We start from the raw sequence: 16,152 nt of genomic DNA, 5'->3' as shown, positions 1-16,152 counted from the left end.
ATATACTAAATCATTAAAAACAATAAAATTTGAATTGAATTAAATAGAATTACAGAAAAATAAAATTACAATTTACCCTTTAATTAAGTTGAGACAATGAGATAGCCCCATCATTTTACCCGTTATCAATCTACCCTTTAGATTTATTTTCTTTCAAAAAAATATAAAATTTACCGGAATTTTACCCAATGTAATATGTATTACGGAAGTGTACATATACATACATATATACACACACACACACACAAAGAAAGTAAGAGAAAAGTATAATTAAAACCAATACATATCATCATATAATTGCTTTATAGAGCACGCCTACACCATCACCAAAAATATATTACCTAAACCAAACTACTTATTTTAGATTACTATTATTATTATTATTATAAGATTTGGTGTTTTACCCTAATTGAGCATGACCATAGGTACAACATAAGACAAATTAGGACACAACATCGAAAACTATGATATATAAAAATAATAAGCAATGAGAATTCCATTTATACCTAAAAAAAACTAGCATTTAAATCTTATTATAACACTAAAATATAATTTTTAAAGTTTAATTTATTTGTTCTTAACTAGAAAGTTGCCATAAAAGGAGTTGGCTTTAGGGTCTTCTTCTTTTGATCGCCTTTCTTGTACCTTAAAAGGGGAGAGATATTAAACATACAAGAATCAAAATATTAACACTTGAAATTAAATAAAATATAAAATGTATAAATATATTTCAATGAGACATTGAGGTACGAATTGACTGTTTATTGGACCGACCCATTTTTTAATTTTTAAAAAATATAAATTAGAAGAATAAAGTGTAAAAAAGAAGAGTTTGAATATAATTTTAACGTAATCTTTTATTTTGTCACACATTATATTTAAATTTTAATATTATGGTGTTTTTATTTTAAATTTAATATAATCTATTTTAATTATTTAATATGTATCATTAATTATAATTTTATATACTTCGTTAATTTTTATTTATGTTATTAATTTTATAACTATGTATTATATTTATATTTTTCAAAAATAAGCGCATAACCGTAGTTACACTTTATATTTGTTAACAACAATCCTAATTAATTTTTATACTTCCTTATGTATCATAAGAAAGTCAACGACAAAAAGAGGTTCTGCCATGCGAACTCCTAATATTATATAAAATAAATTATATAAATCAACGTAATAATTAAATAAAATGAATTAATTTCATATTTTTGTAACAAAAGATTTATAAAAGTGCAAATATTTGTTAATATTTTTTTAGCCTTGATGGATAATTAGTGATGTATAACATTAAATATTTACAGTAATGGAGATCTAATGCTTCGATTTTTAATTTATAAAGTTAAAAAAATTCCTCGACAAAAATAATAAATATTTAATTAAAAAAAAACAAGCAATTATACTCCTCACCACCCCCTCCCTCCTTTTCTTCTTCTTCTTCTTCTTCTTCTTCTTCTTCTTCCCCCCACATTCATGAATGCACAAGTCAAATCCCAGATCGACAGCGCTGCAACAGAAATGCATGATGGTTCCTTAGAATTGTATATTGATAAAATTACCAAAATGCCCCTAACACACCCATAAGCAGAGCTTTCTCCTTTCCTGCTCCCTGCTCCTCCTCCATCTCCTCCTCCACCCCCGTCCCTGTGTGTTGTCACTTTCGTTTGTACATCTTGTATGTGCGGAGTCACAATTCACAAACCCCACCTTGCAAACTCCCTCTGTCACATTATCAAATAATTTCGTTTTCACCAAACCCCAAATTCCCCCTCCCCATCTCCTCTCTCTATTTTTCTTTACTGTCATGTCTCCTCCCTAAAATCCAAAACCCATAACCAAGAACTGAGCTATCTATCTCCTCCTGCCTCCTCTCATATCTTTTCCAACCGTGTCCTCTTCTTTTGTAACCCAACAGGAGTTTTTTTCAAGAAACGGATACCATTCTCTCTCCGTATTTTTCATTAATTTCCCCGGTATATTCATAGTCACGATTAAGGAAAACAACAAAAGGATATCACGAAGAGGATCGATGCTCCTATTTTCTTGCTGACTTTTTCTTCTTCTTCTTCTTCAACAGTATCAACTAGAAAGCACCTAGAGTCGCCTCTCTCTCTCTCTCTCCCTCTATAATATATATATATATATCTGTTTAACTATTAGTGGGTCGCCATAGCTGGAGTTTGAAGAGCTAGAAAAGCTGAGAAAAAACCAAGTTCGTTTATAGATGGGTGGGCGGGATAAGCTAATTATCTTGCTGATGAGTTTATTCTGTGCGGCGCAGCTGCCAATTTCGACTTCAGATCCGAGCGACGAGGCATGTTTAACCCACCTGAGGGAGTCTCTAGAAGACCCACTAAACAATCTTCAGAACTGGACTAAGTCAATCTTCGCCAATCCTTGCAGCGGCTTCACCTCCTACCTCCCAGGCGCAACCTGCAACAATGGCCGCATCTACAAGCTTTCCCTCACCAACCTCTCTCTTCAAGGTTCAATCTCTCCTTACCTCTCCAACTGCACCAATCTGCAGACCCTCGACCTCTCTTCCAACTCCATCACCGGACCCATCCCCGCTGAGTTACAGTCCCTCGTCAATCTCGCCGTCCTCAACCTTTCGTCCAATCGGCTCGAAAGCGAGATCCCCCCGCAGCTCACAATGTGTGCGTACCTCAACGTGATTGATCTCCACGACAATTTGCTTACCGGGCAAATACCGCAGCAATTGGGTTTGCTCTCGAGATTGTCCGCTTTCGATGTGTCGAACAACAAGCTGTCAGGGCAAATCCCGGCGTCTCTGGCGAACAGGAGCGGGGGCTTGCCGAGGTTCAATTCGACGTCGTTTGAAGGGAACAAGGATCTTTACGGCTACCCTTTGCCGCCACTGAAAACCAAAGGGTTGTCCGTTCTGGCCATTGTTGGGATCGGATTGGGAAGTGGGCTTGCGAGCTTGGTGCTCAGCTTCACCGGAGTTTGCATCTGGTTGAAAATCACTGAGCAGAAGATGGCTGCCGAAGAAGGCAAGATCAGTCAGCTCATGCCTGATTATTAAGCCTCATTGCTACCTAAATTAATTTCCAACCACGGGTCAATTCCAGATTATTAAAGGTGATCTTAATCTTAAATCAAGAAAATTGAAATTCAATCAGGTATGCAGTTCTTTCCTCAGGGTGTGATCTAATCTTCGATTTTCTTTTTTCTCCTTAATGATTTTTAGAGGGATTTTCCCCTTTCTTTCCCTTTCTTCTTTTCTTTTTCTTAAATTTAAATTTATTCCCAACAATCAACAGTGTAAAAACCAGATTCAAACACGAGAAAAAGCTTCAGTAAAAATCAGTGCACTCCTTGTTCTCCCGGTCTGTTTCTCTCAACAAATTAATTTTTAAATTTATTTTCTTGCTCAGATTATTTTATTAATTAAGCTATTATTAATTAATAAAATTACTTTTCACTTTTTTGAGTGCTGAGTGAGTCTTTCAGTATTTAGCCCATAGGGTGAAGAGCTGCGCCGTGGAATTTTGGCTGTTTTGTGCTAAAGTACATAGAAAAGCAGCGGTGTGGTGACTGGTGGGGACTCATAGAGTCAGACCATAACAATAATTAAATCATAAATTTTTATAAAAATAAATATGCAGATTTATCATATTTATATACTATAAAATTAAAATTCGAGCCAATGGGTATCATAATTTTTCTTCAAAAAAAAAAAATCTGAGGCAGGTGCGGATATATTAAAAGTGGGTTTTTTTTTTTTTTTTAATTGTATTTTTTAAAAATTTAATTCGTATAATTTTAAATTTTCTTAGGTTGTGGGGTTTATAGTGGTTTGCCAATGTGTGAGGTGGTGGGAGACAAACTTCACCACATGCTTTGATGAATTTGTAATTAATAATTATTTGAGGTGTGGTCTACCCAACATTCTGCTCTGCTTCCTGCTTTTGGCTTTTGTTCAATCAGACTCCATCTCCATGGCCATCAACCATCTCGACTACTTCAATTCTTATTATTTAAAAGAACAAAAGTAATTAATTGGTAAAATGTCAGATTTTGTAAGAGTCAATTGGGATAAATGGATTGGCATTAACAAGTTTTACGTGGGAATGTGGTGTGTTCATTATTAGTAACATGGGCTTGTGGCTTTCATTATTGAGTTTTGTGGGTTTTGTTACAGATATTTAATCTGTTTGTCTCATTAAACTATGATATATTAAGGAAATTGAAAAGGGTCAATGTAAAATATAGTATTTTATGAATTCATTTTCAATTTTTTTTTTTTTTACAAAAATTCAATTTTCCTTATGGGTATAATGTAATTTTATCATGTTAATTTTTTTAATTATAATATGAATTATGTACCCGATCAAATTAATAAGAAGAAAACATATAGGATCTTAAATTAACTCAAAAGTAAGGTTAAAATAATTAAAATACACCAAACCCATATGAAAATACATCAATCCAAGTGAATAGATACGATGGACTCCTATCTTGTTGTATAATTTAGTTTGGGTAAAGACACAAACATAAACCCTTTGCCCACAATGGACTGTTCCTCAATTATAGCAAAATAACCTTAAATCACACGTATCAAAAAAAGGGACCCCATTGCAACCAATTCATGAGGAAGAAAAATAAGAAACCTTATTTTCCAAAAATTTTGGGGGAAAAATAACTTATAAACTTGTTTTAAGTCAAACCCAATTAGACAAAAAGGATCTAATTGGCTACTGTGATTATCCAGTTTTTTTTGTCTTTAAGGCTACACCTTTTTTTTTTTTTCCTGCCTAATTATATATTCTTTTCCTAACCTTTGACTTGCTTTATATTTTTAATTTTTTATTTATAAAATCCATTTAAATTTTAGTAAATATTTATGCACAAAAATTAAATTTAAATAATTAAAATAATATAATATAATTTATTGTCATATATTAATACAAATTTGGTCTTAGATTAAGTGGTGTATTTTAAAAAAAAAAAAAATTCCCAAAAAGTTATGGGTTCGATTGATTATCGTTCGTAGATAATAAGACAACTTAAACCAAAAAACAAAAACTGATTAAGGTTGAGCAGGGTGCGGGGTCCACCTCACCTTGATCGGAGAGATCTGATTAACGGCTGTGATGCTGCGAACAAAAGGATTGAATGTTGATTAGATAGCAGGAGATAAAATCAATCAAGTGACACCGAAAGCAGAGATGGTCAAACGTGCTTTCATTCCCTCTCATTAATGGGTCCTCCGAGAATGGCATGCACATCATCATGGGCTGGGCCCCATTCTCTTCCCCTCAACCCACCACATTCATTTTTGCCTCTTAAAGTTTCCCAGTGCTTTTTTTTAAAAAAAAAAAACTTTAATTCATTAATTTCCTGAATAAATATTTTCTTTTATTTTTTATTATTATTGTAGTAAATATATTTTAATAATTTTACATTCAGTAATAATATTTTTAAATTAAATTTAAAATAAATTACACTTTAAATATTTATTAAATATCAATATTTCTTTATCGATAGATCATGAATTAATTATATATTTTTTAATATATATATATAATATATATAAAACGAAAACTAAAATCGATTATCAATCGAACTAAATTCTGTATATTTTATTTTGAAAATATTATATTTACATATCGTATTTTATAGGGTGTAAATGTTTGTTGAATGAATTTTGGTCACATGATTTTTGTTTTTTGCTTTGAATTCCATGTCACACGGATTATGTTTTTGCTTTGATTGTTCTAGATTTAGAGACATTGGCTAATGAATAATTCAACCGCTTCGTAAAGCCACAAAATTCTGGTTAATTAATTCTTAATCAAAGTCAAAACTTTGACTAAAGTTAATTTTTTTTTTTTTTTGCTTATTTCACCCAAGAAAGAAAAGTAGAAAGTATTTGGGTATCATAATCATTTGGTTAAAAAGTGATTTGTGAACAGTTTAGATAAATGTAGTAATAATTCTTATGCGCATAAATTACGAGACTAATTGAAACCAATTACTTAATTAGATTATTCTGAGTATGAGTTAGAAACAATCGAATGCAGCTTTTTAAAAGTAAAGAAAGAGCATGCTTTATTTCAAACTTCCAGCTAAATTAACTAACAAGTTTAATTTGATATTACATATATATTTTTTTTCATTTTTAACCCACAAATCATTATATTATGTTTTAACTATTTCAATTAAATAAATTTAATGGTAAAGAAAATATTATTTTAATTATAGCTGTGAATAGTTCATTACGAGTGAAGTAATCGCTGCCAACTTATAATTTATTTACAAAATGATAAATTTTATGTTTTATGTGAGATTCAAACTCGTGACGCTAAGAGTTTTAATTGGTTATATCGAATATATAATTATACATTAAGCATTATTGCCATATTGGTCTTACAAGTAATTTTTAATATAACTTTTTTTGCATGCAATCATTTCCAACCCACCAACAAGCCCAAATTAGATTTTGATATTTTGACATAAAAGCTAAAAACCCAATTTGTTTCGTAATGGACGTTAAGGATTTCTGAAACTTCTGTCCATAAGGATTTATAAAGGGCAGCCCTAGCCCAACCCACCATTTTTTTTTGAAAAAAAAGTAAAACAACCCATTGAATTTCATGATACGAAGGCCAAGCCCTCGTATAGAAAGGTAAATCCTCTGTTTTATTTGACGTGACGGTCTGATTGATTCTCAAATTAATATAGAATTTGGTAGTAGGTTTAATTAATTTGAGATACCATAAGCAGCAATTCTCCAGCTCCTACCAACCCAATTCGTATTTAACGTAACCAAATTAATTGATTAATACATGAAACGAAATAATGAATAAAAGGTGGACAGATGGCTAGAGGGTCCCAAATTAATTTCCCTATTTAAAGATTTCCCCGTCGCTGGGACCCACCCACTTTCCCTAGAAAACTAAAAAAAAAAAAACGTTGAATTTATATTTAGTATTTACTTGTTAGAATAAAATTTATTAGGAGTTGGAAGAGTCATATATAAACTATTTATGCACGTTAAATTATATTTTCATAATTTTTTTTTTTATAATTAATTTGTCAATTTAACTGTTATAATATAATAATTATATATTATAAGTGGAATGTAAAAGAAAATTCCTCTTTTTTTTTTTTTTTTTGCTAGAAACAAATCATTATTTTGCTTTTGAATTTTTCTTGTAATTATTAAATAAAAATTGTCTAGGTTCACGGGTTTATGAGGTCTACAAAATTTTCTCCTAAATTTTTTAGCCCTCAATATAATTTTTTTTTTCTCTTAAAATTTGAAATTTTATTTAATTTTTAACTAACAAATTTATAAACTATTTTGAAATATTTATATATTTATGAAAATATGTGTACCTTATTTATTTATATTTATATTTTTAAACAAAATAAATAAATAAATAATGAAAATTGGAAGAGGCTTTCCTTTCTTTCGTCCGCACCCATCTCATCTTTCCGCGTGTTTGATTACGACGTGTCACACCCCATCTCATGCTTTCGGGCTTCAATTAGGTATTGTTATTTAATTTTAATTGAATAAAAACTTCTAAATTAAGAAAACAATAATAATTTTAAACACGAAAATATCTATTTAGCGGAAGATAGCTGAATCTAATTTTGTGCTTATATTACTAATTTATATATAATTAAAATTTTAAAATATTTAATGAGTTAGGCGTGCTTATTAATTAATTAATTTTTAAAATTATAATTTAAATGAGTTTTTAGCTACATATAATAAATAAAAATGTCACTTTCTCACTAAATTTTGTTAGATACCATTCTGTCGTTGCTTACTTTTATATTTAAATATTTGTATGAATATATAAAAATTAAGAAATTCAGTAATTCTAAAAATTTTAAATAATTAAAATTTATATTTTGTCCAATAAAATAATAATAATAATAATATATAAATTTAGCGACAACAAGGTAGTTTGGAGATCAACGTATATACTACGAGAAAATTATTTTTCACATGGGTTGAACGTATATGTTATTCTCCATGAAAATTATAATGAAAAAATTGATTAGACATAATTTCCGTTGAAATACTAAGTCATAGTTTTCATGATGATGACCATATTTATATCTATATGCTGCTTAATTTGTATAGTTACGTATTTATATAATTATATATATAGTTACGTACGCGTAAATACACGTGTGTGTATATATATATATTTCCTCAAAAAGATTATACATATAATAATTTAGATACATGGGGCATTAGCATTTTAGTATTTTGGGTACACACACACACACACACATATATGTACATATATGTATATATAGATAGTTTCTTAACATTGTAATAGATAATAAATTAATTGAAAATAATATTGAAATTAGTGTTGAAAATGAGAATAACTATATATCATACTTGCTTATATAATTCAAAATTATAAAATTTGTAATCATAATGTGAATTTGTAATTTTAATTTTAATTTGGTTGTTACGTGAAATTTAATATATTATTACTCTAAAATTTTTTTTTATAAAATAATTAAAAATAATAAGATGAGATTTGATATTCATTTATACACACATATATATATATATATATATATATTGATGGAACGAAAGATGTCCACAAACTAAAAAGGGTTGATTGATTTTGACTTTTAGTTTATTCATAATAAAAGAGTTAAAGTAAAGACAAATAGTTGCCCGGGTCCAAAACGCCGTATCCTTGGATTTTCGTAACTACCAAAGTGCATGCTTACCATTCACTTTTACTCTATATATATATATATATTATATTATATTATTATAAATTACAGTACAAAAATATAATTCAGTTAATGAATTTCTTAAATATCTAATTAAACTAATTATGTAATATATAATTATATTAATACGTCACGTTTTGTTTTATCGTATACAAAAATAAGAAGATGATTCAGATTATAAAATAAAAATTTGATAAAAATAACATTATTTAATTTTAATTAAATTTGTGTTTAATTTAATTTACGTAATTTACAGTTTAATTTGAATTAAATAGGAAAAGTTTAAATCTTTGTAAGATTGCAGTCGGTCCGTCCAAATTCAGCATGAGGGCAGCAGTTTTGACACACACGCGTACACAGTATCAACCCGTTTTATTTCTTCCTCCATATAAATCGTTTCTCTCCCTGACAATATATTTCCAAGAGAATTCGAGAATCCCATTGACAGCCGGCAGCATTTCTCATCCTCGAGAGGCGAAGAAGAAGTCGGAGATCCAGAGACTGACTTGTGTTTCCTCTTTTGGATCGCAAGCATTCAGTCGGCCGGAGAAGATGATGGTCGTCATAGATCAGTACATTCTCGGCACTTTCTTCGCTTCTCTCTTTGCTCTCGTTTTCATCTACATTTTGCGTCACAATAGTAGCAACGACAAAAGCAGGGGAAAGAAGACCGTTAAGGGTGGGAATTTGTTTCTGAAGACGCAAAACGACAGCGCACGTCCCTCTGACGACGTCGGAAACGCTGCACTGGATAATGCCTCCGGCACCGATGTTATCATCGTCGGTGCCGGCGTTGCCGGAGCCGCGCTCGCGCACACTCTTGGCAAGGTTAGTTCCCGATTAGTCTCTCTCTCTCTTTCTCTCTCTCTCTCTCTCTCTCTCTCTCTCTCTCTCTTTCTTTCTCTATCTCTCTCTCTTGTTTCATTAGAAATATAGCCATTGAATATTTTTTATTGTGACTAAACTTTTGTAGCTCATCGTCTTCTTCTCTTTTTTATTGGAAAAAATTGTTTTGTCCTTCTCTCCCCGACTCCTATCGAGTTTTCATTGTCTTGGTTTTGTGGGAATTCTGTGTGTATAGACACTTATGCATATGCATAGGCATATACCATGTATCCATACTATATGCATACATAGATAGTATATATGGATTGCGAGTTACAAGGGCGCTTTCTCGCAGTATAGCCAAAACCAGTTTATGTTTGTTTGAATCTTGTACGTCCTGACAATCTGGTTTAACGTGGCTTGATTGTGTTTTATTCTTTGACATAGTTTTTTATTTGCGATCCGTGGAGTTGCAATTGCCAGGGAAAGGCACGCGGGTTCCTTTAATTTATTTGTTTTCATAATTTCCACGGATTATCTAATTAACCATCTTCTCGATGAATAGTAAGGGAGATAGAAATCAGTGTCTGATCTTTCAGCAACAGATCCTTCTTCAATGTTGGTTTTACGGTCCGCTTAAAACAATAAGTTCTACAACTAAGACTAATGTGATTCATGAACTGATTCTTTTTTGAGTTTGGCAATTGCCTTATTGTCAAACAGTTTTGTGTCATAGTTTATTTTGGAAAGAGATACAAGTGAAGTAACCTGTTGTTACTTAATGCAGGAAGGAAGAAGGGTTCATGTGATAGAGAGAGATTTGAATGAACCTGACAGAATTGTAGGTGAATTGCTTCAGCCAGGGGGATATCTGAAATTGATTGAATTGGGTCTAGAGGGTATGGATCAATCCAGAGTATTTCTTCAACTTAATCCCATCAGGCTCTGGGTGGGTACTAAATCTTCAGTCATCATTGATAGTGATATTTATATGTGCATGTTTCCTTCTGTGTTGGTTGTAGATTGTGTTGAGGAAATTGATGCCCAGAGAGTTCAAGGGTATGTTGTCTTCAAGGATGGGAAGACTGCTAGGCTGTCATATCCTTTGGAGAGTTTTCATTCAGATGTTGCTGGGAGGAGCTTCCACAATGGGCGTTTTATACAGAGGATGAGAGAAAAAGCTGCTAAGTTGCCAAAGTAATCTTTGATTCAATGCATAAGAATGAATAGCGTTTATAGATCTTCCAGATTTTCGTGCATTTGACTTTCTAAGTATTGAATCAAGTATAATTGCTGCTAATCTGTTTGAGCCCGTTTCCTTTGATATTCAGTGTTAGACTAGAGCAAGGAACAGTTACATCTTTACTCGAAGAAAATGGTATTATTAAGGGAGTTAAGTACAAAACTAAGGGTGGTCAAGAAATGAGAGCCTGTGCTCCTCTTACTGTTGTATGCGATGGTTGTTTCTCAAATCTGCGACGCACTCTCTGCAATCCTAAGGTGATATTTCCATCATAATTATCAATTTAGTTGCCATCTTGTTTCGATTTTCTATTATTATTGGTGATCAAGTTACACCATGTTCTTTAGCAGGCAAGATAATTCTAGCTTTAGCCATATGCATCATATTATCATGCTTTACCAGGAAACTTATTGTTAACCTTTCAACAGGTGGACGTCCCATCTTATTTTGTGGGTTTAGTCCTAGAGAAATGTCAACTCCCTTTTGAAAATCATGGGCATGTTATTTTGGCTGATCCTTCACCAATCTTATTTTATCCAATCAGCAGTACAGAAGTTCGTTGTTTGGTTGATGTACCTGGTCAAAGAGTACCTTCCATTGCTAATGGTGAGATGGCCAAGTACCTAAAAACATCAGTGGTGCCACAGGTATCTGTTAATCTACCTGCTGATTTTAGAGATTACAACATAATGATTGTCCTGATCACATTTAAATTCACAAATATTTGCATTTCCTTCCATCATTTCATACTTTCGCTCTAAAAAGAGTCTTTTCTATCTACTTCCAAGAGTACCGCTGTTTAATCAATTATTATTTTCTTTTCAGATTCCACCTGAACTTTGTGACGCTTTTGTATCAGCAGTTGAGAAAGGTAACATCAGAACCATGCCGAACAGAAGCATGCCGGCTGATCCTCATCCTACTCCTGGGGCTCTTTTAATGGGTGATTCTTTCAACATGCGCCATCCATTAACTGGTGGTGGAATGACTGTGGCGCTATCTGATATTGTTGTACTCCGGGATCTCCTCAAGCCACTGCATAACCTTAATGATGCAGCTTCTCTTTGCAAATACCTTGAATCTTTTTACACCTTGAGGAAGGTAAGTTGCACAAATGTTCTGGTGTTTGTTTTTGACTTGGGGGGAAATTGATCGTGCATCTGTTTTCAGCTTTATAATTGACTTCAAAATAAAATGCTTAGTAGGCATGATTTAAAAAAAAAAGTTAAAATTCTTTAGGTGCTTGCATTAGTTTCAATTTCTATACTTTGGAAATAAAGATAATGTAAATGGATAGTGATTATTTGATGCATATTTCTTACTATTTGATAGGAACTATAAGATGGTCAGAGATAATTTTGTCTTGTTGGCATATTTAGATGACTAACAGATGCTATGGATGTCTTGCAGCCTGTAGCATCTACTATAAACACTCTTGCTGGTGCTCTCTACAAAGTATTTTCTGATTCCCCTGATCAAGCAAGAAAGGAAATGCGCCAAGCATGCTTTGATTACCTCAGCATTGGAGGTCTTTGCTCATCTGGTCCTGTGGCTTTACTTTCTGGTTTAAACCCTCGCCCATTAAGTTTAGTTCTTCATTTCTTTGCTGTGGCTGTATATGGTGTTGGTCGTCTGCTGCTGCCATTTCCATCCTTTAAGCGGATATGGCTTGGAGCTAGATTACTTGCAGTGAGTATTTCACAGCCTTTAGAATTATCTGATTAGGACTTGTGCTTCAAGTTGCAAATTTCTTTCATCTTCGTGCTTTTAATTCTGTGGGACAATTAGTTCTAAGATCATAAATGTGAGGTGAAGAAAGATTTTGATTTAGCCAGACCATCACATCATTTATCTTTTTTTCTCACCTTGTCATTGACATCATACCGGAATTTGTAGGTCTCTCACGTTCTGAATGTGGAATTCTGTAGCTTTTCCGAGAGTACCTAATAATGTGTTTATGTGGAGAGAGAGTGACTAATTAGGCACTTAATAAAACTGTGAAACTGCTTCATCTCTCATGTTGAAGTTACTTCTTGATCTAACTGTGACCTGAAAAGCTTTATTTTTTGATACTCTTGGTGTATTGAATATTTCTTTTTCTAAATTTTCCTACACTAAGCCCAGTAATTCCTTTTTACAGAGTGCATCAGGGATTATTTTTCCAATCATCAAGGCAGAAGGAGTGAGGCAAATGTTTTTCCCGGCTACTGTTCCAGCCGTGTATAGAGCTCCTCCTGTTAACTGATGTTTAAGAGGATTCAAGAATATGACCAGGTGTAGTTTTGGCTTTTAGGTCTGTCAAAGTGAATCCCGCTTGCATTCTAAACTCTATTGAACTGACAATGGGTCTCATTGCCTTGTATGCAATCAAACTATATATTTCTAAAATCAGTTTTGTTGTATGAACCCTTAGCTTCAATATAATTAATAATATGTATCTTGATCGTCATTTTGAAGCAAATGCTCCTTAATTTCAAGTGCATTCAATTGCCAAAACAAGGAGTTGGATGGATAGTGGTGGACGCATTAATTTTGGGTCCCAGTGGTTGCTATAGAAAGAAAAATCCCTCAATGCAATAAATGTTGACTTCATTTATTATTTTCAACTTTTGCCCGTATGGTGTAGAAGGACTTGAACAGGTGCTGACAGAAAACTCGATTAGGAGATTTTAATTCTTTATTTTTTTTTTTTAAAAAAAGAATAAAAAAATTTAAAGTTGGGAATAATAATATTTAAATACAATAACTTATATTTTAATGATATATATCAAGAGTAATACGAAACTCCATCTAAAAAAATGATAACAATAATATGAAACTAGAGTTAGAAATTTATCAAGAACTAAATAGAAAATGATCCATAGACAAAACCTAGGTTGTTTATCATATTCAATTTGCCTCAAAAGATATGGTTATATTGTAATCCAACTACTGTATTGAGAACTTACCTGGTTTTATGATCTGATCCAACTACTACCCCGTTTCTTCTTTACACCAATGCTTTTCATTAGTTCCCTTACATGGGCTGCTTCTTTCCACTGTCCCACCGATGCATAAATATTTGACAGAAGAACATAAACAGATGGATTATTCTTTTCTTGCTCAAGAAGAAACCTGGCAACAATTCTTCCAAGCTTTAGATTTCCATGAGCTGCACAAGCACTGAACAATGCCCACCAGAGGTTGGATTGGGCTTCTATTTCTTGACTGTTTATTATGCTTTCAGCCTCATCAAGAAACCCTGCTCGAGCAAGGAGGTCAACCATACAAGACATTTGGTCTACCTCAGGGATATAGCCGTAATCATTCACCATTGAATTGAATATCTGAGCACCCTCATCAACCAAACCTGAATGGCTGCAAGCGGAGAGAATGGCAGTAAAAGTGGCACAATCAGGCTTGACCTTACCTTCATTTTGCATTGCCTTGAAAGAATGGACAGCTTTCATTCCTTCTCCATGTTGCGCATAAGCTGAAATCAGGGCATTCCAGGAGACTATATCCTTTTCAACCATCTTGTCAAATACTCTCAAAGACCAGTCAAGAATGCCACATTTAGCATACATTGTTATCAGGGCATTGCCTAAAGAAGTCTCGAAAAATTGATGTCTGAGAATATAACCATGAACCTGTTTTCCGATTCGTAAGCTTGAGATGTTAGCACAGATGCTCAAGATAATACTGATTGAATAAGGATTTGGTTTGAGTTCTGATATGAGCAAATTAGAGAACTGCTCCAAGCCGTGAATTGGTAATCCATTTAGCAGGAGTCCAGAAATAATAGTGTTCCAAGAGATCAAATTCTTCTGAGAAGTATGGAATATTTGATAGGCTTGCTCTATCTCTCCATGCTTAGAATATGCTGAAATTAATGCATTAGAAACTTCAATTTTTGAAATAAGCCCATATCTAAAAACAAGGGCTTGAATCATCTCCACAGTTTCTATGGACTCTGTGCTTACCAACAGACTCCCGAAGGTAAACTCATCTGGCTTGATCCCTGTTCTGTGCATTTCCTGGTAGGTCCAGATTGCTGATCTACCTGATTTCCCTATAGCATAACTTGATATCATAGTATTCCAGGATACAAGGTCCTTCTCTTCCAAACACGCAAAAACCATGTAACCTTCTCGTAAGTTCCCACAATTGGAATACATGGTTATGATTGCATTGCCTACAGAAGTACAACCTTTGAAACCACTCTTTATCACTTGAGCATGTACTTGACGTCCAATCTTTTCATTGGAGCATGAACCCATAAGACTTATAAAAGTGAGCTCAGTGGGCCTCAGACAAGCCTCCAGCATCTTCCTCCACATCATCAATGCCTCTTCGACTCTTTCTAAGCTACCCAAACCATCTATCATCACATTAAAAGTAATCTGATCACGCACCAAGGCATCTGCTCCTTCAAACACCAAAAATGCACTCGAGGCATCTTTACAGTTAAAAGACATAGTAATAAGCGCATTGATCACAGAAGCTTTTCTCAAAAACCCAGTCTTAATCACCATGGAATGCACTTGCTTTCCAAAGTCCATCAACTCCACGGTACACGCACTCAGAATACTACCAAAACTATATTTATCATGCCGAACACCCAGGCAATGCATTTCTCTGAACAAACCAATCCCAATCTCCTCACACCCGTTTTCCATGCAGCCCGTGATCATTGCATTCCATACCGCTACATCCCTCCTCGGCATTTCATCGAACAACTCACGTGCATAACCAACCTGCCCCATCTTCAGACACGCAGACAACATTGTCGTCCAGGAATACACATCCGGGTTATCGATCTCTTCAAAGACCTTTCTCAGAGAAGTCGAATCTTGCGCCTTCGCGTAAAACGAGAGAAGCGTGTTGGCGACGTGGGGGTGGGACTTGAGGCCTGCCCGAATCGCATAGGCGTGGAGTTCTCCACCGGAAACGACATCCCGGAGATGGGCGCAGGCGGCGATCGTTGTAGAGAGCGTGTATTGATCGGGTTTGATGGCGTGGGGAAGGTGCGAGGGAGAGGAGTGAATTTGGTCGAACAGATGGAGAACATCTTTGTAGTAACATGAGCGGGAAAGGCTCGCAAGCTGACAGTTGAGTTCGATCAGTCGTGGATGCTTACTTAAGGTTTTGGTTATGGCCGCTACTGATTTGTGACTACATGGGATCCTTCTCATCACTCATTGATACAGGACTCAGGAGTTTATTTGGATAATACGCAGGAAGATGATGAGGAATTGATTTTTAGTTGGACCAAGCTCAAAGCTTTTGAAAAAATTATATTTTTTCTTTAAAAGTGGATAAATGGATCCAAAGTTGTTAAATTTTCTCTATTT

The 16,152-nt window shown here is 33.6% G+C and overlaps 3 protein-coding genes across 3 annotated transcripts; 2 read left to right on the top strand and 1 right to left on the bottom strand.

Moving 5' to 3' along the window:
* Positions 1-1,438: 1,438 nt before the first annotated feature.
* Positions 1,439-3,357, top strand: LOC110809026 (receptor-like protein 44). The gene has a single exon (XM_022034729.2). It carries the CDS (start codon positions 2,234-2,236, stop codon positions 3,053-3,055), a length of 822 nt encoding a protein of 273 aa, XP_021890421.1. The 5' UTR covers positions 1,439-2,233; the 3' UTR covers positions 3,056-3,357.
* A 5,798-nt stretch (positions 3,358-9,155) lies between these two features.
* On the top strand, positions 9,156-13,268 carry LOC110809071 (squalene epoxidase 3-like). Its single transcript, XM_022034781.2, has 8 exons — positions 9,156-9,579; positions 10,364-10,475; positions 10,599-10,773; positions 10,908-11,076; positions 11,248-11,466; positions 11,645-11,920; positions 12,230-12,508; positions 12,960-13,268. Exons 1-8 carry the CDS (start codon positions 9,304-9,306, stop codon positions 13,062-13,064), a joined length of 1,611 nt encoding a protein of 536 aa, XP_021890473.2. The 5' UTR covers positions 9,156-9,303; the 3' UTR covers positions 13,065-13,268.
* On the bottom strand, positions 11,734-16,148 carry LOC110809069 (Tetratricopeptide repeat (TPR)-like superfamily protein). Its single transcript, XM_022034779.2, has 2 exons — positions 13,768-16,148; positions 11,734-12,762 (listed from the first exon to the last, which is right to left on the bottom strand). The coding sequence occupies exon 1, from the start codon at positions 15,991-15,993 to the stop codon at positions 13,774-13,776; it is 2,220 nt and encodes a 739-aa protein (XP_021890471.2). The 5' UTR covers positions 15,994-16,148; the 3' UTR covers positions 11,734-12,762; positions 13,768-13,773.
* Positions 16,149-16,152: the final 4 nt, after the last annotated feature.

Source organism: Carica papaya, chromosome 4 (assembly GCF_054855325.1).
Source record: "Carica papaya isolate Zhongbai chromosome 4, ASM5485532v1, whole genome shotgun sequence".
Taxonomy (NCBI): domain Eukaryota; kingdom Viridiplantae; phylum Streptophyta; class Magnoliopsida; order Brassicales; family Caricaceae; genus Carica; species Carica papaya.
Note: the sequence above shows the minus strand (reverse complement) of the source record. Positions and strands in the feature narration are given on the sequence as shown.